The sequence below is a fragment of the Dipodomys merriami genome, unplaced genomic scaffold, assembly GCF_024711535.1.
Source record: "Dipodomys merriami isolate MVZ:Mamm:240054 unplaced genomic scaffold, mDipMer1.0.p SCAF_50, whole genome shotgun sequence".
In the NCBI taxonomy this organism is placed as follows: Eukaryota; Metazoa; Chordata; class Mammalia; order Rodentia; family Heteromyidae; genus Dipodomys; species Dipodomys merriami.
The window spans coordinates 1,481,961-1,509,223 of NW_027206069.1; the positions used below are offsets into that span (position 1 = coordinate 1,481,961).

The 27,263-nt window shown below is 43.3% G+C and overlaps 1 protein-coding gene across 9 annotated transcripts in view; it reads right to left on the reverse strand.

Annotated features, from left to right (window-relative positions):
- The window catches only part of Mark3 (microtubule affinity regulating kinase 3), a 92,155-nt gene that overhangs the window by 54,718 nt on the left and 10,174 nt on the right, over positions 1-27,263 (reverse strand). For 8 of the 9 annotated variants that reach the window (XM_069997499.1, XM_069997500.1, XM_069997498.1 and 5 more), the window contains exons 2-4: positions 16,198-16,389; positions 6,300-6,353; positions 443-491 (exon numbers count right to left, since the gene is read on the reverse strand). In XM_069997499.1, the coding sequence (XP_069853600.1) occupies positions 443-491; positions 6,300-6,353; positions 16,198-16,389 (295 nt within the window). Of the gene's footprint in view, positions 1-442; positions 492-6,299; positions 6,354-16,197; positions 16,390-25,776; positions 25,819-27,263 lie in introns of those variants that run through there. The other variant, XM_069997497.1, reaches the window with a different exon arrangement.

Consider the following 27,263-nt stretch of genomic DNA (forward strand, 5'->3'; position numbering starts at 1 on the left):
CACAAGAAAACTGAAGTGGTGAAGTAGCTTAAGGTGGTGGAACACTGGCCTTGAGTGAGAAAGCTCAGAGACAATGCCCAGGCCCTGAGTTCAAGCCCCAGGACCAACAAAAAATAAAAAAAATCAATGTATACATTCTGACTTTCTATAATTCCACTTTCTCGTATCTACTAATGCAATACAATTAAGTTTGCAAACACACTAAAAATTTACACTCAGTCTAATTATAGATCTTTCTATTGTATTAAAGCTTCAAGCTCAAAATACTATTAAATGGGGTGTGTGGGTGTGTGTGTGTACTATTAGTGGTGTGTGAGTATATTTAAGAAGTATACCTGAAGTATGAGTGAAGAGTCTACTCAGGAATATGTATTTAGCTTCATGAGATACTTTCATCAATGCATTTAGACCCCTAAAGTATTCACAATAAAGCAGAAAATACCTATGTTTGGATGATTTAAAATCTTCATTATTCTTACTTCTCTGAAGAGCTAAAATGAAACAAAAACAAAACAGATAATCACAACATGTTATTAAACACTACAGGCCACTACTGAAATACAAATTTTCTCTTTGATAACTGACTCACTGCTAATGTTTATTATCCCATATCTGAGAATGTGAAAGCTTGAAATAGTACTGCATTGGGTTTATAACCAATTACCAAATAGCATTCCCAAGTGCTTTAACTTATGGAAAACAACATTAATCCTAAGAAACACAGTACCACACTCTCAATTTTCCCTTTTTTTTCCAGTCCATCCTGGGGTTAGAACTCAAGGCCTAGGCATTGTGCCTCAGCTTTTGTGCTCAAGGCTAGTGCTGTACTCCTTTGAGCCACAGGGCCACATCTCACAGATTTCCTGCCTGGGCTGTATTTGAACCATGATCCTCAGATATCAGCCTCCTAAGTAGCTAGGATTATAGGAGTAAGCCACTGGTGCCCTTAAAATAAGATCAGATATAGGCAGGAATAGATACTGATTTACCTTAGTCTGATTCAATCTAATTCTTTGAACCAAAACTGGTACAGTCCTAATGAACTTCATCATGAGCATATGAGATTGACAATTCCAAATACATCTATAACAAGATTCTGAAAAAAACCAACTTAGGAAGTCCTCACTGAAGAAGATGGAATAATTAGTATGGAAGGTGTAAACTAAAGACCTTCCTGAGCCATGCTTCACAGTGTATACTTCTGTAGAGTATACCAGATTTTCACATTCATATTGGACCTGGCTGTTATCACCTGCTTTGGTCAATTCAATATTAGCAAATTCAAAATAATTAAAAGCTGGATAAAATGCTTCTCACCCCTGACGAATGAACAATATGAAGAAGGTGGTCCAGTCTCTTTGAAGATGAGATGTGGTATGCAGAAAAAAGGGACAAGCTGCCTGACTGAGACTAGCCCATCAACCCACCAGATGAACCCACCAGTGAGCTATACTTGTGAACTCAATTGAAACTTTATAATAACAAAAACATAAGCAAAGTTGCTCAATGAGGCCCCGATTTCAAGCCCTAGGTCCAGGACAGACACATAGACAAAAACATAGACATGGACATGGACACGGACACACACACACACAAACACACACACACACACACACACACACACACACACACACACACACACACACACACACACACACACACACACACACACACACACACACACACGTTTTTCTAAAATAAAAAACGCATTATCATGATGTCATTTTCAAACCATGATTTGAATTCACTGTAAGTGTTGTACACAGCTGGGCGCCAGTGGCTCACACCTAGCTACTCCAGGAGGCTGAGATTTGAAGATCCCAGTTCAAAGCCAGCCCGGGCAAGAAAGTCTGTAAGACTCTTATCTCCAATAGACCACCAGAAAAACAGAAGTGGCATTGTGGCTCACGTGGTAGAACACTCACCTTGAACTGAAGGGCTGAGGGACAGCGCCCAGGCCCCGAGGTCAAGCACTATGACTGACTGTTCCCCCCCCCCCCACGCAAAAAAAAAAGAATACACATAGGTAGAAAAGTGGCGGTGCGCAGTGGCAGACATATGCTAGGACTTCAGAGGGGAAGGGCATCTCATTATGGCCTCAGTTAACAGGACCAAGAAACCAGGAAGGTCATCTTATTTAACCTTTTCCAAGGTTGTGCTAACTTTGTACGGGGAAGGGAGCCAGAAATCAGTTCCCTAGCACACAGGATATTATAAGGAGATACAAGAACACAACAGTCAGCTGGGCGCCAGTGGCTCAGGCCTGTAATCCTAGCTACTCAGGAGGCTGAGATCTGAGGATCGAAGTTCAAAGCCAGCCCGAGCAGGAAAGTCAGTGAGAGACTCTTATCTCCAATAAATCACTAGAAAACAGGACGTGGCGCTGTGGCTCAAGCATCATGGTTCAAAGCGAGCCAGGGTAGGAAAGTCCTTGAGCCTCTCATCTCCAATAAATCACTAGAAAACCAGAAGTGGCGCTGTGGCTCAAGTGGTAGAGAGCTCGCCTTGAGCTGAAGAGTGCAGGGGCAACGCCCAAGCCCAGAGTTCAAGCCCCACGACCAAACAAACAAAAAAAAAGAATACAACAAACAAGGCCTGGGGAAGCCTTGGAAGAGGAACAGAACAGCAGCTGGCTCTGTGAAAAGAAATTGGTAAAAATGGCATGGAATTCTTATGAGACTTCACTGGTCTAATCTAGAGTTGCATCAGCAGCCAAGGGTAGATGGTTATGGACAGGTTTAGACATAATCTGATGAATACCTTTTCTTACCTAAAGCACTGACTGTCAGGCACCAGTGACTCTGTGATTCTAGTTACTCAGGAGGCTGAGATCTGAGGATCTTGGAGTAGGAAAGCTTGTGAAACTCTTAGCTTCAACTAACAACCCAAAGGCTGGAATTGGAGCTATGGCTCAAGTAGTAGGTAAAGACTTGAATGAAAAAGTCAAACAAAACGCACCAGGGCTTGAATTCAAGCCCCAGTACTAGCACATACTCAAAAGAATTTGGCTCATTTTTAGAGGCAGGAGCACTTTTATCTCCAATATAAATACCTCCTGTTGCTACTGTGGTTGTTCTGACATTTCTTTTGTGTTGTTGACAAATATTCCTGACAACTGTTCAGGCTTCAGTCTGTCCAGCTAATACAGAAATCCTTTCTCCAATCCACTACAGTTAAGGCTGTCATTTGGATTTCCCAACTGCTTCCACAACAGCTAAATCAGAAAGCATGTAAGATGGTCATTCTATCAATCCAGCTAAGACTACTCAGAGCACTGAGAACAAAGCCCTGGCCATGATCTGGAAGCCTGTTTATCCCTCCACAGGCAGCCAGGCTTCCCGATGCCAATGCCAGTCATGTTCCTACACCTCCCCTACAAGGACATGAGTGCTTTTGCGTGTCTTCACCCTTCAAACCTCAGGAAGGTTCTGAGAATTGGAGTGACTTTTAAAATTATTCTTTTCATTTCTTCCATGAAATATCCTTTGAGCAATGTTGACAGGTTTTTATGTAACTGTTTTACCTATCATCCACAGGGCCTAAAGCCAAACCTGGCCTACAACAGGCACATAATTGTTTGATAAATCCCTGCAAGAAAGCACTAACTCAGGTAGTATGGTTTGAGCTACCTCCTTAGCATTCAATGATCACACTGCTTAGAAACTGGTGGCAGAAGCTTGTTACAGAGTTCTGCTGGCCCCAAAGCAGGTCAAATGAAAGATTCTGTGGCTGGGTACCAATGGCTTACACCTGTAGCCCTAGCTACTCAAGAGGCTGAAGAGGCTCATGCTTCAAAAAGCCAGGCCTGACAGGAAAGTCTGAGAGACTCCAATTAACCACTAAAAACATGAAAACAGAACTGTGGTTCAAATGGTAGAGTGCTAGCCTTGTGCACAAAACTTCAGGGAGAGCTCCCAGAGTTTAAGCCCCAGGACCAGCAAAAACACACAAATAAATCTTACAGGTTATTTTGCTTGATGATGATGACAATGATAGTAATGTCTCCTAGCTACTCAGGAGGCTGAGACTGAGGTTCAAATTCAGACCAATTATCTCCAATTACCCAGCAAAAAGGTGGAAGTAGAGCTGTGGCTCAAAGTTACAATTTCTGCTATTTTAGTTTGAAATTTCCATGTGGAAGCATGGAAGCAAGGCTAGCGTTCTACCACTCGAGCCATAGTGCCACTTCTGGCTTTTTTTTGTTTATGTGGTGCTGAGGAATCGAATCCAGGGCCTCATGCATGTAAGGCAAGCACTCTACCACTGATCCACCTTCCCAGCCCTCATTTTTATTTTTGTTGGTTATGGGGCTTGAACTCAGGCTGGGGCGCCATTCCTGAGTTCTTCACTCTTTCAGTAAAGGCTAATATTCTACCACTTTGAGCCACAGCTACACTTCCAGTTTTCTGGTGGTTAACTGGAAATAAGAAATAGTCTCATGGACTTTTCTGCCCTGACTGGCTTTGAACCATGATCCTCAGATTTCAGCTTCCCAAGTAGCTAGGATTATAGGCTTGAGCCATCAGCACCCAGCCTAGTTAATTGATAAATGAACAGAATGACCACTGCTTCCCAGAACAAGTCTTTACCAGAAAGATAGGGAGGAGTATTTGGTTGCTTCACTTGAAACATGCCTCCAGATCTAATATTTAGAATACTCACTAGGTACTACGCCTATCATCCTAGCTACTTAGGAGTCTGGGATCTAAGGATCATGGCTCAAACCTTGCCCAGGGAGGAAAACCTATGTGACTCTTATCTCTAACTACCAAAAAAGTCAGGCTGGGCGACAGTGGCTCATTCCTGTAATCCTAGCTACTCAAAAGGCTAAGATCTAAGGATCACGGTTCAAAGCCAGCCAGGGCAGGAAGAGTCCATGAGACTCTTATCTCCAAAATAACAAAGAAAACCAGAAGTGGTGCTATGGCTCAAGTGGTAGAGTGCTAGCCTTGAACTGAAAAGATGAGGGACAGCTTCCAGGCCCAGAGTTCAAGCTCCACACACACACACACATGCAAAAACCTCAGAACTGGAGCTGTACATCAAGTAGAAGAATGCTAGCCTCCAGTAAAAAAGCTCAGAGACAAGCACCCAGGCCCTGAGTTCAAGCCCAATTACTAGAAAAAACAAAAACAAAAAAAGTTCAGTTTGGGGCTGGGAAGGTGGCTCAGTGGTAGAGGGCTTGCCTTGCATGCCTGAGGCCCTAGGTTTGATTCCTCAGCACCACATAAGCAAAAAGAAAAAAGCCGGAAGTGGCGCTATAGCTCAAATGGTAGAGCGCTAGCCTTGAGCTGAAGAGCTGAGGGACAGCGCCCAGGCCCAGAGTTCAGGCCCCACGACTGGACCCCCCCCCCCCAAAAAAAATAGTTCAGTTTGAAGTTCAGTTTGTGCTACTAAGAACCTCTAAATTTATAACTACCTTCAAGTGAAGACAATCTAATTATTTGTTTTTTTATTGTTATGATAAAGGGCATGTACAAAGAATCTAAGTATTTTTATAAAATACTCAATTTAAACTTCATTCTTTTTTGTGTTCTGAGGTAGAAACCATGCTGAATTTCAGACTGACTAATCTCTACCTCTCAATGGCTGGGACTACAGTAATATTGTAAGAACCCCGTTTTCCGGCTGGGAAGGTGGCTCAGTGGTAGGGCACTTGCCTTGCATGCCTGAGGCCCTGGGTTCGATTCCTCAGCACCACATAAGCAAAAAGAAAAAAAGCCGGAAGTGGTGCTGTGGCTCAAGTGGTAGAGCGCTAGCCTTGAGCTGAAGAGCTGAGGGATAGTGCCCAAGCCCAGAATTCAGGCCCCACGACGGGACCCCCCCCCCCAAAAAAAAAAAACCATTTTCTATTTCTTTTTGACCTCTACCTCCAGTCCCAAATCTCTAGCTCCCAGCTGCATTAGCTGAATGCTGTCTGCCTGACCATCTTTATTGTCCAGCAGCTGAAGAATATCCCCTCCTCTAATGATCTTTTTTGAGCTTCTGTAAATCGGAGGTCACTACTGCTCTTCGTTCTGAGACACCTTAGCCCAGGACAGGTCAGTCTCTGGCTGGCTATAATAAAGACTCCTTTGTCACTTTTGACCATGCCTCTGTGGATTTCTTCACTCTGAGGTTATTTCAGACTCCAAGGTTGTTTCATTGTACCAGTATACTCAGTATGCTAATTTAAATTAAATAGGAAGCTTACTGTACTAAACATAATGAATAATAGGTAAGATATTTAAGGAACCAACTAAATAGCAATTAATACTGAAATTTATTTCTTATCTTACCAAATTTTAGACTAATCTTACCTTTTGCAGACTTGTTGGATTCAACTGAGTTTTATCTATTATTTTTATTGCAACCTAGAAAAAAACAAATTAATATCAAATTAATATTCATGAATTTTCAGAATTTAACTACAGACTAACTGGTAACCCACATGTAAAGTATTATAATACTAAAAAGCTGACAAACAAGCACATCTTGACCATAACAGCTCGATTACAGCTAATAATTTTAACATCATAAAAGTGTGTAGGTGAAAATACATGCTTTATGTAAGTACAAGTATTATAGCACTTGGTATACGGGAAAATAATCTTTTCTAAAACCCCTTCAAAACATTTCTATGAAAACACTTGTAAAACACCAGAGCCTGGCACCAGTGGCTCATGCCTATAATCCTAGCTACTCAGGAGGCTGAGATCTGAGGATCACAGTTCAAAGCCAGCCTGGGCAGGAACATCCATGAGACTCATCTCCAATAAACCACCAGAAAACCAGAAGTGCTGCTGTGGCTCAAGTGGCAGAGCTCAGGGACAACGCCCAGGCTGAGTTCAAGCCCCATGACCAAAAAAAAAAAAAAAAAAAGCCAGCCCAGACAGCAAGATCTGTGAGACTCTTACCTCCAATTAATCATAGAAAAAGCCAGAAGTGGTGCTTGGCTCAAATAAGTAGTAGAGTGCTAGCCTGGAGCAAAAGGAGCCCAGGGACAGGACCCAGGCCTAGAGTTCAAGCCCCTGATCACCATCCCTCAAAAACAAAGAAAGAAAGAAAAAAAACCAAAGAAACAAATAAGGAAGGTAGAAAGGGAGGGAAGGAGGGAGGGAGGGAGGGAGGGAAAACAGAAAGAAAAGATTTCTATACAGGGGCTGGGAAGGTGGCTCAGTGGTAGAACGCTTGCCTTGCATGCCTGAGGCCCTGGGTTCAATTCCTCAGCACCAGATAAGCAAAAAGAAAAAAGCCGGAAGTGGCACTGTGGCTCAAGTGGTAAGGCACTAGCCTTGAGCTGAAGAGCTGAGGGACAGTGCTCAGGCCAAGAGTTCAGGCTCCACAACTGGACCAAAAAAAAAAAAGAAAGAAAGAAAAGATTTCTATACAGTCCAGTAGCACAGCGTGTGATTATCATGGGTAAGATCCTTGATTTGATCTCTAGCACCACTACTTGCAATTTTTTCTCTACAGATTAAGAACTTATTTCAAAACAGCAACAAACCTATTACAAGATAATGCATAAGAAATTAAGTTTAAGGGGGGGAGGGGGGTATAATTGGGTGGGGGGAGGGGGGAGGCTGGGAAGGGAGGTGAAGGGTAAACAAAGGAGGAGGCTGCAATGCTTGGTAAGAAATGTATGCATTATCCTGCCCATGTAATTGTAGCCCCTCTGTACAGTATGTTCTCAAATAAAATAAAATAAAATTAAAAAAAAAAAGAAATTAAATTTAAGTTTTTATCAGCATACATTACTTGCATAGGCTGGTTCATTTTGATATTTCCATACATTCATACATGCATTCTCCCTTTAAACCAACCCCCCTCCCACCTTCTAAAACAATTCCAACAGGCTTCATGTTTTCTTTTCATATGTGCAAATAAAAGTGCTTTAGCGATATCCATCCTCATGTATCCTCTTCCTTTATTTTCCCCTTTTTCTGAAGAAAAAAAATAATTTTTTTGAATGCCCATATTTGGGACTGAATTTAGGATCTTGAATTTTTGCTTAGCTTTTTCCCTCAAGAGCGGCAATCAACCAACTTGAGCTGCACCTTTACTTCTGGCATTTTGCTCAATTCTTCTGCTGGCTAGCTTTAAACCATGATCTTTAGATTGTGAGTGGCTAAGATCTTGGGCATGTGCCACCAATGTCAAGCTTCTTCCTGAAATTTTCTTATGTGCTTCTGCTTTTGTTACCCTACAGAATGTATGACTTCTGGAAATTCCACTTTCAATTAGTGAGAGTAAAAATAGTATCAGAGGACAAATTAATTCTGACTCTGAAGACCCATAACTGAGCTGCAGAAACATCCAGGGAGTCTTTCCATAGCATATTTTGGGAATGGCCAAACTATGGCTATTAACAATGTTTTTAGAAAAGAAAACAAAAACAAAAAAATCTCCCTGATTTAGGCTAATGCTTCTACCCACTCAAGTTATTGATTGCCTATGGATGTACCCCAAGAGAAACTAGAAAAAAGGAAATGCTGCAGCAAGGCACATATGATTCTGACACCCAGGTCAGGCCGGTACCAGTACGGGTACCATATCCTCAGCATGAGACAAATAAGAATTGGAGAAGGGAAGAATGAATTTGTATGTAGGTTAAAAAAAATGTAAAGTTAGGATTCTAGTTCTATAGTTGAAAGATATTAATTCCAACAAAAGGTGAACAAATGCAGCAGTGTTATCACTAGACATTATGTTGAAAATGAAGTATACTACTTGTAGGTGGGAATGGGAAGAAAAAACTGGGAAGGAATGATGTGATAGAAGGGCTAACACAGTCCAATAAGAAATGTATTCTTGGGAGGGGTTGTGGGGGGGAGGGAGAGATGGGAAGGGATGGTAAGGGGAAACAAAGGAGGAGGCAACAATGCTTGATAAAAAATGTACTCATTACCTTGCCCATGTAATTATAACCTCCTGTATGGTATTTTCACAATAAAAAAACAAACAAAAAAATGTACTCAGTCAGATGGTGGTGGCTCATGCTTGTAATCCTAGCTACTCAGGAGGCTGAGACCTGAGAATCCCAGTTCAAAGTCAGCTCGGGCCAGAAAGTTTGCAAGATTATCTCCAATAAACCACCAGAAAATGTTAAGTGGCACTGTGGCTCAAGTGGTAGAGCACTCACCTTGAGCTGAAGAGCTGAGGAACAGCGCCCAGGCCCAGAGTGAAAGCCCAATACTGACCCCCCCCCCAAAAAAAAAGTACTTTTAGCCAGCTGCTGGTGGCTCACACCACTAATCCTAGCTATTCAGGAGGCTGAGATCTGGGGATCATGGTTCAATGCCAGCTTGGGCAGGAAAGATTCATGAAACTCTTATCTCTAATTAATAACCACCAGAAAACAGGCACTCTGGCTCAAAGTGGAAGAGCACTATCCTTGAACAAGTTTGAGCTCAGGGACAGAGCCCAGGCCTTGAGTTCAAGCCCACAGCCAACCCCTCCCCCCCCCCAAAAAAAAAAACCATTGTAAGCAGGGTGGCAGCATAATCCTAGCTACTTAGGAAGTTGAGATCTGAGGATTGTGGTTTAAAGCCAATCCGGGTAGGAAAGTCTGTGAGACTCTCAATCTCCAATTAACCACAAAAAAACTGGAAGCAATGTGGTAGAGAACTGGCCTCAGGAATGGCTCCCAGGCTCCGAGTTCAAGCTGAAAAAGCACTAAGATGAGGGGGAATAAAGTTAAAATTATAAGCCATTTGTCTTTTTTTTTTTTCCTTGGGGGGGTGGGTCATGGGACTTGAACTCTGGGCCTGAGCACTGTCCCTCAGCTCTTCAGCTCAAGGCTAGTGCTCTACCACTTGAGCCACAGTGCCACTTCTAGCTTTTTCTGTTTATGTGGTGCTGAGGAATCTAACCCAGAACCTCATGCATGTAAGGCAAGCACTCCATTACTGAGCCACCTTCCCTGCCTTTAGAATGCCAGTTTTAAGCAAAAAAAAAAAAAAAAGCCAGGCAAGAGTGTAAAGCTCTGAATTCAAGCTCCAGAACTGGCACAAAAAAGAAAAACAATTTTTTTTTTTTCAGAATTAGGACCTAAGAATGTATGTAGTTCAAGTCCAAATCCTTCAGCTTGCTTTTGCAGTCCTCTATGTGTAGGGACAGATCACAGAAAAAAAAGAGAACAGGACACTTCCAATGAAAATGTGAAAGAATGACAGTAACCAGACACAAGTTTGAAAACTTAAGTTGAGAAGACCACAATGAGAAAAATGTGTCAATAATTTTTTTTTTTTTTTTTTTTTTTTTTTGCCGGTCATGGGACCTGAACTCTGGGCCTGGGCGCTGTCCCTCAGCTCTTCAGCTCAAGGCTAGCGCTCTACCACTGGAGCCACAGCGCCACTACTGGCTTTTTCTGTTTATGTGGTGCTGAGGAATCGAACCCAGGGCCTCATGCTTGCAAGGCATGCACTCTACCGCTGAGCTACCTTCCTAGCCCCAGTGTGTCAATAATTTTTGACAGTGGAACAGAAAAAACTACACAGAGACAAAGTGATCTGTCTAGTGTTACTTAGGACTCCTGATTCAGAGGCTTCAAGTACAAAGAAGACTAGACTGCTAGGCTAATCACAAGTCAAAGTCACACAGAATGTACACAGCACTAACCCCATCAATAACCACTGACTCCTAGTAGGACAGAAACATAGACACTTACAATGTGAATATAGATACAGCTTTGGATCAAGAACAATGGGCCAACCATGCCACAGGAGTATATCATGAGATGGAAAAGGAAACTGACAACTGCCAACAAGGACTAGGACAACAAGTTGCCTCCTACTCTTACAACCAGGCAGAAGTAAAGAATCTTGCCTGTACTTGTTATCTTGCCCATGTAATTGTAACTCCTCTGTACAGTATTCTCACAATAAAAAATAAAAAAAAAGAATCTTGCCTGGACAAACCAATGTTCCTAGAGAAGAAAGCTAGACAGAAATCTACCAACAACTTTCAAAAGGCAAACTTGGAGGCCAACATCCTTTGCATGGGAACAAAACACACCTTTTTTTTTTTTTTTTTTTTTTTGGTCTGGTCGTGGGGCCTGAACTCTGGGCCTGGGCGCTGTCCCTCAGCTCTTAAGCTCAAGGATAACACTCTACCACTTGAGCCACAGCGCCACTTCCAGCTTTTTTCTTTTTGCTTATGTGGTGCTGAGGAATCAAACCCAGGGCCTCAGGGATGCAAGGCAAGCGCTCTACCACTGAGCCACCTTCCCAGCCCCTCAAACCAGCTTTTTAAGACTCCATTTTACAAAGGACCTCCACTCATCTCGTCATATCATTACTAAATGACCTCATGCTGTTGACCATATGTATGGTGTAATATATATATAGATATATATGTATATGTATATACATACATACATATATGTGCACATCTGAGGGAAACTAGGAGAAGGACACAGAATCAGAGGGAAACAGGAAAACATACAACAGAGGGGCCCATCAGCTGCACTGGATAATGATGAAATGAACTAAGCAACTCAAGGGCAGCAAAAGTAAAGAAATGTACATATCACCCAATATGAAAGAAATAGCTGTATTATCAAAGCTCATAGAATTCACAAGCTTTACAGGCTACTATAATGACAATTTGCCTCTTGAAGATTAGAAAGTGTTTCTGACTTTAAGTATCACTATCTCACAATACTGTGAATTTGTGAAATATATGTAATCAATCACAATAAAAAATTATTTTAAAAAGACTATTTTAACAATACAAGACTTCCAAAAGAAATCTGTATGAAAGACAAATAATAAGAAACTTCAGGTTGGAAATGTGGCTTAGTGGTAGAGCGCTTGCCTAGCATGCATGAAGCCCTGGGTACCATATAACAGAAAAAGCCAGAGTGGCACGGTAGCTCAAGTGGTAGAGTGCAGCCTTGAGCAAATGGTAGAATGTAGCTCAGAGGCAGTGCCCAGCCCCTGAATTCAAGCCCCAGGAAAGAAAGAAAATGAAAGAGAAAGAAAGAAAGAAAGAAAGAAGGAAGGAAGGAAGGAAGGAAGGAAGGAAGGAAGGAAGGAAGGAAGGAAGGAGAGAGAGAGAGGGAGGGAGGGAGGGAGAGGAAGAGAGGGAGGGAGGGAGGGAGGGAGAGGAAGAAGAGGAAGGAAGGAAGGAAGGAAGGAAGGAAGGAAGGAAGGAAAGAAGGAGTGGGGGGGGCTGGGAAGGTGGCTCAGTGGTAGAGCGCTTGCCTCGCAGGCATGAGGCCCTGGGTTCAATTCCTCAGCACCACATAAGCAGAAAAAGCTGGAAGTGGTGCTGTGGCTCAAGTGGTAGAGTGCTAGCCTTGAGTTGAAGAGCTGAAGGACAGCACCCAGGCCCATCACTGACCAACAAAGAGAAAGGGCGGGGGGGGGGGGGAATAGGGAGAGAAAGGAAAGGAAAGGAAAAGAAAAGGACAGAGAGGGGGAGAAAGAGGGAGAGGGGAAGGAAGAGGGAGAGGGGAAGAGAGGGAGAGAGGGAGCGATACAGGGAGCGGGAGAAGGAGAAGGGGGGGAGAGAGAGGGGGAGGGAGAGAGAGAGAGAGAGAGAGAGAGAGAGAGAGAGAGAGAGAGAGAGAGAGAGAGAAATTCAGATAGGCACTAATGGCTCACTCCTGTAATCCCAGCTACCCACCCAGGAGGCTGAGATTTTAGGGGTATGGTTCAAAGCCAGCTTGGGCAGAAAAGTCTGTGAGATGCTTACCACCAATTGACCACCAAAAAAATCCAGAAGTAGAGCTCTTTTTATTTCTTGGTCAGTCGTGGGGCTTGAACTCTGGGCCTGTGCACTGTCCCTCAGCTCTTCAGCTCAAGGAGAGTGCTCTACCACTTGAGCCACAGCGCCACTTCTGGTTTCCTGAGTGATTTATTGGAGATAAAGAGTCTCATAGACTTTCCTGCCCCCTGGCTTTGGCTGGCTTTGAACTGCGATTCTCAAGATCTCAGCCTCCTGAGTAGCTAGGATCACAGGTGTGAGTTACCAGCACCTGGCTAGAAGTAGAACACACACACACACACACACACACACACACACACACACACACAGTCTTCTTCAAAGCTAGGCACCAGCACCTGGCTAGAAGTAGAACACACACACACACACACACACACACACACACACACACACACACACACACACACACACACACACACACACACACACACACACACACACACACACACACACACACACACACACACACACACACACAGTCTTCTTCAAAGCTAGGCACCAGTGGCTCATGACTGTAATCCTAGCTACTTAGCAAACTGAGATCTGAGAATCACAGTTCAAAGCCAATCCCAACAGGAAAACAAATGAGATTATTATATCCAGTAGAACACACACACACACACACACACACACACACACACACACAGGAAAACAAATGAGATTATTATATCCAGTAGAACACACACACACACACACACACACACACACACACACACACACACACAGAGTCTTCTTCAAAGCTAGGCACCAGTGGCTCATGACTGTAATCCTAGCTACTTAGCAAACTGAGATCTGAGAATCACAGTTCAAAGCCAATCCCAATAGGAAAACAAATGAGATTATTATATCCAATTGATCACTAAAAAGCCAGAGAGGAGTCGGGGAAAGTGGCTTAGTAGTAGCATGCTTGCCTAATATGCATGAAGCCCTGGATTTGATTCCTCATAAATAGAGAAAGCTGGAAGTGGCACTGTGGCTCAGTGGTAAGAGTGCTAGAGCCTTGAGCAAAAGAAGCTCAGTGACAGTGTCCAGACCCTGAGTTCAAGTCCCAGCTCTGGCAAAAAAAAAAAAAAAGCCAAAGGGGCTCAAGTATGCTAGCTAGCCTTGAGGAAACTGCAGGAATAGCACAAAAAAAGCAGCAATATTATTATAATAGTCATTTAATAATTTTTTTCTACATTTTGTTTTGGTGGTGCTAGAGTTGAACAAGTCCTCATGCTTGCTAGACAAATACTACCTAATCCTTTTTCATTTCGTTGTTGTTGTTGTCATTGGTGGTGGGGCTTGAACTCAGGGCCTGGACACTGTGCCTGAACCCTATTGCTCAAGGATAGTGCTATACTAATTGGAGCCGCAGCTCCACTTCCAGATTTCTAGCTGTTAACTGGAGATAAGAGTCTCACGGAGGTGTTGGGAAGGTGCTCAGTGGTAGAATGCTTGCCTTGCATGCATGTGGCGCTGCTGTGGCTCAAAAGGTAGAGCGCTAGCCTTGAGCTAAAGAGCTGAGGGACAGTGCCCAGGCCCAGAGTTTAAGCCCCACGACCGGACCCCCAAAAACAAAACAAAACAAAACAAAACAAAACAAAACAAAACAAAAGAGTCTTATGGAGTTCCCTGCCCAGGTTGGCTTCAAACCACGATTCTCAGGTCTAAACCTCTTGAATAGCTAGGATTACAGGCCTGAGCCACTAGCACCCGCTCTTTTGAGTTTTTTTGTTGTTTTTTGTTGGCTGTGGGGCTTGAATTCTGGGCCTGGGTACTGTCCCTGAGCATTTCAGCTAAAAGTGAGCACTCTTACCACTTAAGCCACAGTGCCATTTCCGGTTTTCTGGTGGTTAACTGGAGATAAGAGTCTCAAGACTTTCCTGCCCAGGCTGGCTTTGAACTGCGATCCTGTGATCTCAGCCTCCTGAGTAGCTAGGATTACAAGCATGAGCCACCAACACCTGGCCTCTTTTGGTATTTTTGAGATAGAGTCTCACTTTTAGTCCTAGCCTGGCCTGAACAGCAATTCTCCTATTTGCTTTCTCCAATATATACTTTTTGTGTGGCTAAGATGATAAGCAAGAACTATTGTGCCAGAATTTTACTGATAAAGATGGGGTCTCAAACTATTTAGTTTTCCTGATCTGTCTCCTAAGTATCTAGGATTACAGGCATGAACCACCAGTGCCTGGCAACTACCATATAGTTTTATAGCTACTGGCGGGAGACAAGACAATTCCAATATGATATAATGAGAAGCCCAAGAATTCACAAGTAACATATATCCAAAGTAGTAATACTACAGTGAAATCCCTTGATACAATACACAGAAAGAAAAAAAAAGAATGACAAGAAAATAAAACAGGTTTGGATGGGAAGATAGACAGTAGTGAGAGGGATGAATATGATAGAAGTTTATTTACATGTATAAAAACAGAACAGAGCCGGACACTGATGGCTCACACCTGTAATCCTAGCTACTCAGGAGGCTGAGATCTGCAGATTGTGGTTCAAAGCCAGCCTGGCAGAAAAGTTCATGAGACTCTGATCTCCCAATAAGCCACCAAAAATCTGGAAGTGGTGCTATGACTCAAGTGGTACAGTGCTAGCCTTGAGCTGAAGAGCTGAGGGACAGAATGCAGGGCAGGGGCTAGGAATGTGGCTTAGTGATAGAGTACTTGCCTAGAATGCACAAAGCCCTGGGTTCAATTCCTTAATACCAACCACATAAGCAGAAAAAGCCAGAAATGGTGCTGTGGCAAAGGACAGTGCCCAGGCCCTGAGTTTGAACCCCAGGACTGGTGGGGGAGTAGGAGGGGGAGAACAAAAAACCAACAACAACAACAGAAGAAAGCCGGGCACTGGGGTGGTTTACACATGTAATCCTACCTACCCAGGAGGCTGAGATCTGAGAACCAGGGTTTTAAACTAGCCCAGGTAGTAAAGTCCATGAGATTCTTACCTCTAATTAACCACCCCAAAACAAGAAGTGGAGCTATGACTCAAAGTGGTACAGTGCTAAACCTTGAGCAAAAAAGTTCAGGGGTCACGCACAAGGCCCTGAGTTCAAGCTCCATGACAGACGCAAGAAAGAAAAGAGAGAGAGAGAGAAAGGAGAGAAAGGAGAGAAAGGAAAGGAGGGAAGGAGGGAAGGAGGGAAGGAAGGAAGGAAGGAAGGAAGGAAGAAAGGAAGAAAGGAAGGAAGGAAGGAAGGAAGGAAGGAAGGAAGGAAGGAAGGAAGGAAGGAAGGAAAGAAAGAAAAAGAAAGAAAGAAAGAAAGAAAGAGAACGAACGATACCTAAGAAAATTGTTTTAAGCAAGTGTGATAAGGGAGGCTGATCAGGATATATTGTATACGTATATGTGTGTGTATATAAATGTCACAATGAGACCCCACTGTATAACAAAGGTATGTTCTTTTTTAAAAAAGGAAATTAATTTTTAAAAATCCCCAATACATGCACTTTCTTCTTCCAGCACAACAAAAATAAGCACAGGTATTACCTCTCTGCCTGTAAGGATGTGTCTTGCCAATTTCACTTTTGCAAAATTCCCCTTGCCGATTGTTTTCAACAGTCTGTAGTTTCCGATGTGAGGTTGCTCATCTGCACAGGAAGCTATTGAGTTTCTACACCTTGCTCCAGAGCGCCCAGTACGGGAGGTAACTTCTTGCCTCCCATCTCCATGTGAGGTGTGCTACAATGTAATGTACACAAAGACAAGGAAATGAGAGAACATGAAGTACTTGCCAAGTTTTAAGAGGTTCTAGCAGAAGAAACAAAAGATTAAGGCTTATTTAATCTTAATCCTACAGTATATCCAGCAGTGCAAAGGAACTTTACCCACATAATATAAATTTATGAGGAAAACAAAGAAAATGTAACAAGAAAAAGACCAAATGTTGCTTGCAGTTCAACTGGGTAGTCAGATATAATGTAGAGCCACAGTCCCAAGAGTTCATGATTTTTTGACTTTATGTATTGGTGCTAAAGCCAAACATTCAGTAGAAACTGTACTTTTAAGTTTGAATTATGTTTTTCTGTGACTCTCTCAGTGCACACCCTGTTGGCCATTTAGATGAGAGTAAACAATCAAGATTCTACAATATACTATGGTGCCAGTTTTTAGGTAGAGTTATTATATAAATAGCCCACAAGTAGGCTTGTGTTATGTGATTTTGACAGATTGAAGGCTAATGTAAATATTCAGACCACATGTAAGGAAAACTAGGCTAAGCTATGACAGTTGGTCATTTATAAAAATGGGTATTAAGTATGGTATTTTCAACTTTAGACCAGACCAGGTTACCAGGACACAGACCCATGGTAAATTGAGGAGCATCTGTATTTAGAATCTGTGGCATTCCCATAAAATAGAAATAGGACTGCCTTCTGGTCACAGAGTATAACTTCCCTACATGTTACCAACTACACCTGCACATCTAATCCTCACCATAACCTGTAAAGCCTGACTATGTCTTTGCTCATGAGATGATTCAGGGGCTAAATGAGAAATTCAGAGAATTTACTAATTTCTTTTTATCACTATGATGTTGAAAGAACTTTGCTCCATGGGCTGGGAAGGTGGCTCAGTGGTAGAGCGCTTGCCTTGCATGCCTGAGGCCCTGGGTTTGATTCCTCAGCACCACATAAACAAAAAGAAAAAAGCTGGAAGTGGTGCTGTGGCTCAAGTGGTAGAGTGCTAGCCTTGAGCTGAAGAGCTGAGGGACAGCACCTAGGCCCAGAGTTCAGGCCCCACGACCGGACCCCCCCCCCCCAAAAAAAAAAAGAAGAAAAAGAAAAGAAATTTGCTCCATTTTTGGTTTCACATTAATTTTGGGAGAGAGGAGTCTTATCTCCCTCCCTCCCTCGCCTCCCCCAATTTTTTTTTTTAAGAGTTTCACTATGTAGCCCAGATTGGTCTCAAAAACTGACAATCTGGGGGGGAAAGGATTGGGTGCGGGGGCAGGGGGAGGATGGGAAGGGATGGGAAGAGGAAACAAAGGAGGAGGCGTCAATGCTTGATAAGAAATGTACCCATTATCTTGCCCATGTAATTGTAACCCTTTGTACAGTATTTTCACAATTAAAAAAAAAAAAAACTGACAATCTTCCAGCTCAACCTTTAGAGAGCTGAGATTATAAGTATAGGCCAGCATGCCTAGTACTTAAAAACTAGTTCTAATTAAACAACAACCAAAACTGTGTGCCAGTGTCTCACACCTATCATCCCAACTACTTAGGAGGCTGAGACCTGATTATTGTGGTTTGAAGCCAGGCCAGGCAGTGACATGCTTATTTCCAATAAACCTGGAAATGGAGCTATGGCTCAAGTGGTAGAGAGCCAGCCTTGAGAGAAAAGAAAAGGCTAAGAGAGAATACCCATGCCCTGAGTTCAAGCCTCAGTGTGTACTCTCTCTCTCTCTCTCTCTCTCTCTCTCTCTCTCTCTCTCTCTCTCTCTCTCTCTCTCTCTCTCTCTCTCTCTCTCTCCATATTTAGAAGAGGTGTGTAGGGATTAGAGGAATGGCTTAGGTGTTAAAAGTATTAGCCAATGAGTAAAAGCATCAGATACCAAGTTCAAGCCCTGGTCTTGGACAAAAAAATAGTAATAACAGAAGAGCTGTAGATTATAAATCATTGAAGATACAAATTTAAATATTCCTTATGCTAGGTACTGGTGATTCATGCCTGTAATCCTAGCTACTCAAGAGCCCAGGAAGGAAAGTCCATCTCCAGTTACCTACAAGAAAACCGGAAGTGGCAGTGTGGCTCAAAGTAGAATAGTACTAGCCTTATGCAAAAGAGCTTAGGGACAGCCGGGCACTGGTGGCTCACGCCTGTAATCCTAGCTACTCAGGAGGCTGAGATCTGAGGATTGCGGTTCAAAGCCAGCCCGGGCAGGAAAGACCGTGAGACTCCTATCTCCAATAAACCACTAGAAAACCGGAAGTGGCGCTGTAGCTCAAGTGGTAGAGCGCTTGCCTTGAGCTGAAGAGCTAAGGGACAGCGCCCAGGCCCAGAGTTCAAGCCCCATGACCGACAAAAAAAAAAAAAAAAAAAAGAGCTTAGGGACAGTGCCCAGGATCTGAGTTCAAGCCACACAACCAACGATATATATATCTATATATCCATATACACATATACATACATTAGACATATATATGTTTATAGTCTTTATGCTCAATAGGAAATGGACTCATTACCTTGCTCATGTAACTGTAACCCCTCTGTACATTATCTTTACAATAAAAATATATATTAAAAAATAAAATAAATTCAATCTGAAATGTAAGGCCTACTCAAAGACTCATGTTTTAAAAGTTTGGTCTCTACTGGACACTATTTTGGGAAGTTCTGCAACATTAGGAGCTGGGGCCTTCCCTGGAGGAATGCGTCACAGGAAGGTGGGTCTTTAGAGGCATCTTTTCCCTGACTCATTCCTTTCTTTCTCTACATCCTGTCTACCATGAAGAAACTCCTCTGACACACACTCCTGCCATCACACATATTATGAGGCCAAGAATACTCTGAAACTCAGCAACAAAAACAATTTGTCCTATAAACTCCATCAGGTATTTTGTCAAAGTAACAGGAAAAGTAACCAATATACTTAATTACCTCTTACATGAGGAGATAACAGATTTACCAGTTTAAGATTAACTACATATTGTTTTAACTCTTGTAAACAGAATTCAATCTCTTCACAAACCACCTCCTGAACACATGGGCTGGTTTTCCAAATCTAAGAAAACATCTACAAAGCCAAATTGTAACAATAAGTGGCTATCTTCCAATTCTATTGTACTTCAGAGATACAAAGTTTAATTTCATTTTTGATGGCAGATAATTATTTCATTCATTACAGAAACAGAACTTTACAAAACTAGTTACTATTTCAGCTGGGAAAACAGCTAAAGCCTTGCTCAAAATGCCAGAGATAGAGGCTAAATTGCCATCTTCCCTGTGGCATGTCTATGCCACATGCTCTCTTTCTCTGCCATGCTTCGTTTCTAAGGAATAAAAATTTGTTAGCAAACTAGGGTGAGACAACACTCTCTTGGTTTGAAAAAAGTCACAGACTAAAACACAACTTTCAGCAAAAACTACAACAAAAGAAGAAATTTTGGACTCATTTTAGAACAAGTCAGGTCTGCCTCTTACCAGTGCAGGTTGGCACCCCTAATCAAAAAGATCCAAGCCAAGTGCCAGTGGCTCACACCTGTAATCCTAGCTACTCCAGAGGCTGAGATCTAAGGATCACAGTTTGAATCCAGCCTGGACAGGGAAGTCCCTGAGACTCTCCAATTAACCAACAGAAAACTGTGATGCTGTGACTCAAAGTGGTAGAGTGCTAGCCTTGAGCAAAGGAGCTCAGGGACAGCCAGAGCCCCAGCTCCAGGCCCTGAATTCAATCAAGCCCCAAGACCGAAAAAAAAAAATCCAAAATCTCAAATGGGTCATTCAAAAAAAACTTTTAATCAAGTTTCAGAGTATTTCAGATATATATTTTTATATTAGGGATGTTCACCAAATAAAGTCTGGGCAAATATTCCCAAATCTGAAACACTTTTTGGCCAGTCCTGGGGCTGAACTCGGGGCCTGGGCACTGTTTCTGAGCTTCTTTTGCTCAAGCTAGCACTCTTACCACTTGAGCTACAGCACCCCTTCTGGCCTTTTCTGTGTATGTGGTACTAAGGAATCAAACCCCGGGCTTTACGCATGCACTTTAGGCAAGCACTCTACCACTAAGCCATATCCCAGCCCACAAATCTGAAAATTCTAAAATCTTTTTTTTTCTTTTTTTTCCCCCAGCGCTGAGGACCGAACCCAGGGCCTTGCACACGCTGGGCAGGCGCTCTTCCGCTGGGCTAAACCCCCAGCCCCAAATTCTAAAATCTTAAATGGGTCCCAAACACTTCAGGTAAGAAATAGTAAACCTATACTACTATTTATCAGTACTGGAAGCCAGGTACTAGTGGATCATGCTTATAATCCTAGCTATTCAAGAGAATAAGATCAAGAGGTTTGAGGTTCAAACCCAGTGAGGGTACATGACTGTCTTCAAAAACAAACAAACAAAAACAAAAAAACCACAGAGAACTGGATGCATGGCTAAGCAAACAAGACCAGTGAGCATAAATGCCTTGATTAAAATCCAGTACCACCAAAAGGACAAAAATAAAAACCAACACTGGAGGCTATGGCCAATGCTTTAGGGAAGAAAAATGTTTATATAACTGTAAAGATAATGTACAGAGTTGTTAGTTACATGAGTAAGGTAATGACTACATTTCCTATTGAGCATCATTACCCCCTCCTTTGTTTTTCCCCTACCATCCCCTTCCCTCCCCATCTCCCCAACTCCTCCTTCCCCCAGGGAAGGAAAATGTTTAACAATCTGAGAATTAGCTAGAGAGAGAGATAGCAGCTGTGTGTGTGTGTGTGTGTGTGTGTGTGTGTGTGTGTGTGTGTGTGTGTGTGTGTGTGTGTGTGTGTGTGTGTGTGTGTGTGTGTGTGTGTGTGTGTGTGTGTGTGTGTGTGTGTGTAAATTAGCTAGAAAGATATAACAGCTGTGTGTGTGTATGTGCGTGTGTACAGTGTGGCAGCCTGAATTCAGGGCCTCATGCACTTACTCAGATTTTTCTTCACAGCTCTGATACTTCAGCCACACCTTTCAGTTCCAGCTTTTTGGTAGTTAATTGGAGATAAGAGTCTCAAACTTGGGGATGGGAAAGTGGCTCAGTGGTAGAGTGTTTGCCTTGCATGCATGAGGCTCTGGGTTCGATTCCTCAGCACCACATAAGCAAAAAAGGTCAGAAGTAGAGCTGTGGCTCAAGTGGTAAAGCTCTAGCCTTCAGCTGAAGAGCTCAAGGACAGCTCGCAGGCCCAGAGTCCAAGCCCCAGACAGGCAAAAAAAAAAAAAAAAAAAAGTCTCAAACTTGTCTATACCAAGCCTGGCTTTGAACTGCAATTCTCGGATCTCAGCCTGCTTAGTAGCCAAAATCTAGGTTTAAGTCATCAGTATCTGGCTAAGGCATAACTTTTTATAATTTTCTTACAAATTTAAAATTATTTCAAAAGTAGACATTTAGTGAATATATGCTACAAAGCCACAGTAATTCAAAGGAACACCTGTAAAGCACTAACACAAGAACAGAAAAACCAACACAAAAGAATATAAACTAAAAGGAATGAAGATACAGGAACTTAAGACATAACACAAGGAACTCAATTTTAAAATAAGAATACAAAGCTGGGTGCTGGTGGCTAATACCTACAATCATAGCTACTCAGAAGGCTGAGATCTGAGGATGGCGGCTTGAAGCCAGCCCAGGCAATGAAGTCTATGAGACTTTTTTTTTGTCCATCCTGGAATTTGAACCCAAGGCCTGGGCGCTGTCCCTGAGCCTCTGTGTGCTCAAGGCTAGCACTCTACTATTTGAGCCACAACACCACTTCCAGTTTTCTGGGAGGTAAGAGTCTCACAGGGACTTTTCAGCCCAGGCTGGCTTCAAACCATGATCCTCAGATCTCACCTCTCCCCACCCCTGGCACCTAGCCATGAATAAAGTCTGTGATCCTCAGATCTCAGCCCCCTGAGTAGCTAGGATTATAGGTGTGGGCTACAGGCACCAAGTTTGCTCCATACCTTGTCAACTCTATCTCATAAACGTCTAGACTTTTCTTCCTCAGACTCATCTTTTTGGGTCTTTTAGTTATTTTTTTAACTTTTTGTTTTGTTTTGTCGGTCGTGGGGCTTGAACTCTGGGCTTCGGCGCTGTCCCTCAGCTCTTCAGCTCAAGGCTAGCGCTCTACCACTTGAACCACAGCACCACTTCCGGTTTTCTGGTGGTTTATTGGAGATAAGAGTTTTATGGACTTTCTTGCCCGGGCTGGCTTTGAACCGAGATCCTCAGATCTTAGCCTCCTGAGTAGCTAGGATTACAGGCGTGAGCCACCAGCGCCCGGCAACTTTTTTTTATTATTTTTGCTGGTCCTGGGCCTTGAACTCAGGCCACAGCGCCACTTTTGGCTTTTACTGTTTATGTCGTACTGAGGAATCAAACCCAGGGCTTCACGCATGCTAGGCAAGTAACTAAGCCATATTTTCAGCCCCCGCCCCCCTTTTTTTTGGCTGGTCATGGGGCCTGAACTCTGGGTTTGGACACTGTCCTTCAGCTCAAGGCTAGCACTCTGTCAACTCGAACCACAGTTCCACTTTCAGTTTTCTAGTGGTTTATTGGAGATAGAGTCTCGTGGACTTTCCTGCCTGGGCTGGCTTTGAACTTTGATCCTCAGATCTCAACCTCCTTGAGCTAGGATTAACAAGAGTGAGCCACCAGTACCTGGCCCAGTCCTTATTTTTTATTTTTAGCAGGTCATGGTGCTTGAACTCAGGGTCTGTCCCTGAGTTTTATTGCTCAGGGCTAGCTAGCGCTCTACCACTTTGAGCCATAGCTCCACTTCTGGTTTTCTGGTGGTTAATTGGAGATAAGAATCTCATGGAGAGCCGGGCGCTGGTGGCTCACGCCTGTAATCCTAGCTACTCAGGAGGCTGAGATCTGAGAATCGCGGTTCAAAGCCAGCCCGGGCAGGAAAGACCGTGAGACTCCTATCTCCAATAAACCACTAGAAAACCGGAAGTGGCGCTGTAGCTCAAGTGGTAGAGCGCTTGCCTTGAGCTGAAGAGCTGAGGGACAGCGCCCAAGCCCAGAGTTCAAGCCCCATGACCGGCAAAAAAAAAAAAAAAAAAAAAAAGAATCTCATGGACTTTTCCTGTCTTTCCTACCTGGGATGTCTTCAAACTGTGATCCTCAGATCTCAGCCTTCTGAGTAACTAGGATTACAGGTATGAGTAACCAGTGCCCAGCTAAAATCTGTTGATTCTATGTCTCATCTTTCTCTCACACACCAGGCTCATATTTCATCACATCGCCTTTTAAGAAAGTAGTCTGAGAGCCAGGAAGGTGGCTCAGTGGTAGAATGCTTGCCTGGCATGCATGAGGCCCTGGGTTCAATTCCTCGGCACCACCTAAGCCGAAATAGCTAGAAGTGGCACTATGGCTCAAGTGATAGAGTGCTAGCCTTGAGCTGAAGAGGAGGACAGCACCCAGGCCAAGAGTTCAAGCCCAGGACTGGCAAAAGGAAGGAAGGAAGGAAGGAAGGAAGGAAGGAAGGAAGGAAGGAAGTCTGAGCTAGATGCCAATGGCTCATGCCTGTAATAATCCCAGCTACTCAGTTGGTTGAGATCTGAGGATTGTGGTTCAGCCAAATACAACAGGAAACTGGGAGACTCATCTCCAATAAACTACCAAAAATGCCAGAAGTGGATCTACAGCTCAAGTGGGAGAACACTACTAGCCTTGAGCAAAGTAAAAAGCTCATGGATCCAGGCGCCGGTGGCTCATGCCTGTAATCGTAGCTACTCAAGAGGCAGAGACTGAGGATCACAGTTCACAGCCAGCTCAGGCAGGGCAGTCCAAGAGACTCTTATCTCCAATTAGCCACCAGAAAACCGTAAGTGGTGCTGTGGCTCAAGTGACAGAGTGCTTGCCTTGAGCTAAAGAGCTCAGGGACAGCACCCAGCCTTAGAATTCAAGCCCCATGACTGACCAAAAAAAAAAAAAAAAAAAGCTCATAGCACAAAAAAATAAATAAATAAAAAAGGCATAATAACACCTGAGACTACTGGTAATGTAAGTAGAGAAAGGGAGAGAGAAGTAAGGGAATCCAGAAGATGGTGGCTCATACCTGTAATCCTAGCTACTCAAAAGACTGAGATTGGGGCTAGAATGGTGGCTCAGTGGTAGAGCGCTTGCCTTGCATGCCTGAGGCCCTGGGTTCAATTCCTCAGCACCACATAAGCAAAAAGAAAAAAGCCAGAAGTGGCACTGTGGCTCAAGTGGTAGAGTGCTAGCCTTGAGCTGAAGAGCTGAGGGACAGCGCCCAGGCCCAGAGTTCAGGCCCCACGACCGGACCCAAAAAAAAAAAAAAGACTGAGATCTGAGGGTTCTGACTGAAGCTAGTCTGGTGAGAAAGTCCATGGGACTCTATCTCTAAAATTAACTATGACCAAAAACCCAGAAGTGGAGCTGTGGTAGTGTAAGCCTTGAGCAAAAAAGTTCAGGGCCAGTGCCCAGGCCAAGTTCAAGTCCCTGGACTGGTACCAAAAAATAAAAATTTTTTTTAAAGTAAAGGAACTAGGTCATAAGAGGCCTAATCATGTCAGGACATTATCACCAATTCTATCTTACAGATAAGCTAACTAGAGTACACAGGCCACAGAATAAAATACTAGGTTAGATTCTATAAACCCAGAGTTATTACTGTGGTGGTTTAAAAATATGACCTTAGAGCAGAGCTCTTGTGATTTCTGCCTGTAACCCTAGGTACTGAGGAGGCTGAAATATGAGGATCAAGGTTCAAAGCCAACCTGAGCAGGAAAGTTCATGTGACTCCTATGTCCAATTAACCACCCAAAAAGCTAGAGGTGGAGGTGTAGCTCAAGTGACATAGCACAAAAACTCAGGGATGGTGCCCAAGCCAAGATCCCCCAGTACCAGTACCCAAAACAGAAGCAACAACAACAACAACAAAAATTCTACCCACTCAATTTCAAGGTCCCCTTCAACTGAGGGTCTAGTCTTGGTAGAATAGAGATAAGCCATATCTTTCTTTTTGTCAGTCGTGGGGCTTCAACTCTAGGCCTGGGCCCAGTCTCTCAGTTCTTCAGCTGAAGGGTAGCACTCTACCACTTGAACCACAGCACCACTTCTGGTTTTCTGATCGTTAATTGGAGATAAGAGTCTCACGGGCAGTCCTGCCCCGGCTGGCTTTGAATCATGATCCTAAAATCTCAGGCTCCAGAGTAGCTAGGATTACAGGCATAAGCCACCGGGGACCGGCAATAAGCCATATCTTAATGAAATTTCTTCCACATTAACTGTGAATGTAAGATGTTTCTTGTTTTATACTACTAAATAGTTGAGTGGTTTGTTCCACAGCAATAAGCAACTAAATAATCAACAAGAAATACTTTAAGAATCTGAATTTAGTTAACAGATAAAGAAAAAAATACATTACCATAGTATGTGGCAGTTTCTTTATCATCAAGTATCTTCAATGTCTAGATGGTAGCCTTATTTTCAATGATTTGAGAAGAAAAAATAAAATACTAAATCTACTCTACGTGCAATGCTAATACATGCCAAAGATACCACTGGCAAGCTTAGGACAGGTATTAGGTGAGGTAAGGAAAGTCAAGGAAAGAGTTGGAGACAGAATGTGGAAAGAATGTCATTAAAAAAAAAAAAAAGCCTCAAACACCTTTTACACAAAAGATGCTTGCATTCTAGAAAGTATAAGAGCAAAAGGCAAACGAGAGGTGGTTCTAGGCCTACTCCTTTCCAGCATTCTCACTCTAGAATCTGCTATTGTAGACTGACTGCATAAAGAATGGTTATGTAACCAGGCACCAGTGGCTCACCCCTGTCATCCTAGCTCCTCAGGAGGCTGAGATCTGAGAACTGCAGTCAAAGCCAGCCCAGGCAGGAAAGCCCATGAGACTGTCTTCAATTAACCACCAAAAAAGCTGCAAGTAGAGCTTTGGCTCTAGTGGTAGAGCACTAGCCTTGAACAAAAAAACTCAGGGACAGCACCCAGGCCCTGAGGTCAAGCCCCCAAGACCAAGTACCAAAAAGGAAAAAGAATGGTAATATAAAAATATCAGTCTAGCCGGGCGCTGGTGGCTCACGCCTGTAATCCTAGCTACTCAGGAGGCTGAGATCTGAGGATCGCGTTTCAAAGCCAGCCCGGGCAGGAGAGACCATGAGATTCCTATCTCCAATATAGCACCAGAAAACCAGAAGTGGCGCTGTAGCTCAAGTGGTAGAGCGCTCGCCTTGAGCTGAAGAGCTGAGGGACAGCGCCCAGGCCCAGAGTCAAGCCCCACGACCGACAAAAAAAAAAAAAAAAAAAAAAAATATATATATATATATATATATATATATATATATATATCAGTCTAGGGGCTGGGAAGGTGGCTCAGTGGTAGAGCGCTTGCCTTGCATGCATGAGGCCCTGGGTTTGATTCCTCAGCACCATATAAGAAAAAGAAAAAAGCCGGAAGTGGCACTGTAGCTCAAGTGGTAGAGCACTAGCCTTGAGCTGAAAAGCTGAGGGACAGCGCCCAGGCCCAGAGTTCAGGCCCCACAACCGGACCCCCCCCCAAAAAAATTGTAAAATGGACATGAGAGACAATGCCTGCCTTAGTCCTCCCAGGAGAGATCAGAAGGGGCTGCATTCCCTTACTCTGGAGACAAACTGCAGGGATAAAATCTAGCTATATTTCAGAATGATAAAATTTTAACTTTTTTTGGCTGGCCTTAAACTTCTAATCCTTCTGCCTCCGCCACCCAAAAGCTTAGACTACAGCATGGGCCACCACAGCCTGTGCAGAATGAAGTCTTCGAAATAGGTAACAGATACAAGATTGTGTACTGAAGTTTCTAAGTAATTACTACATAAATAACATGCTTTATAACTCTCTAAGTTTCTACTGGTTATTAGAA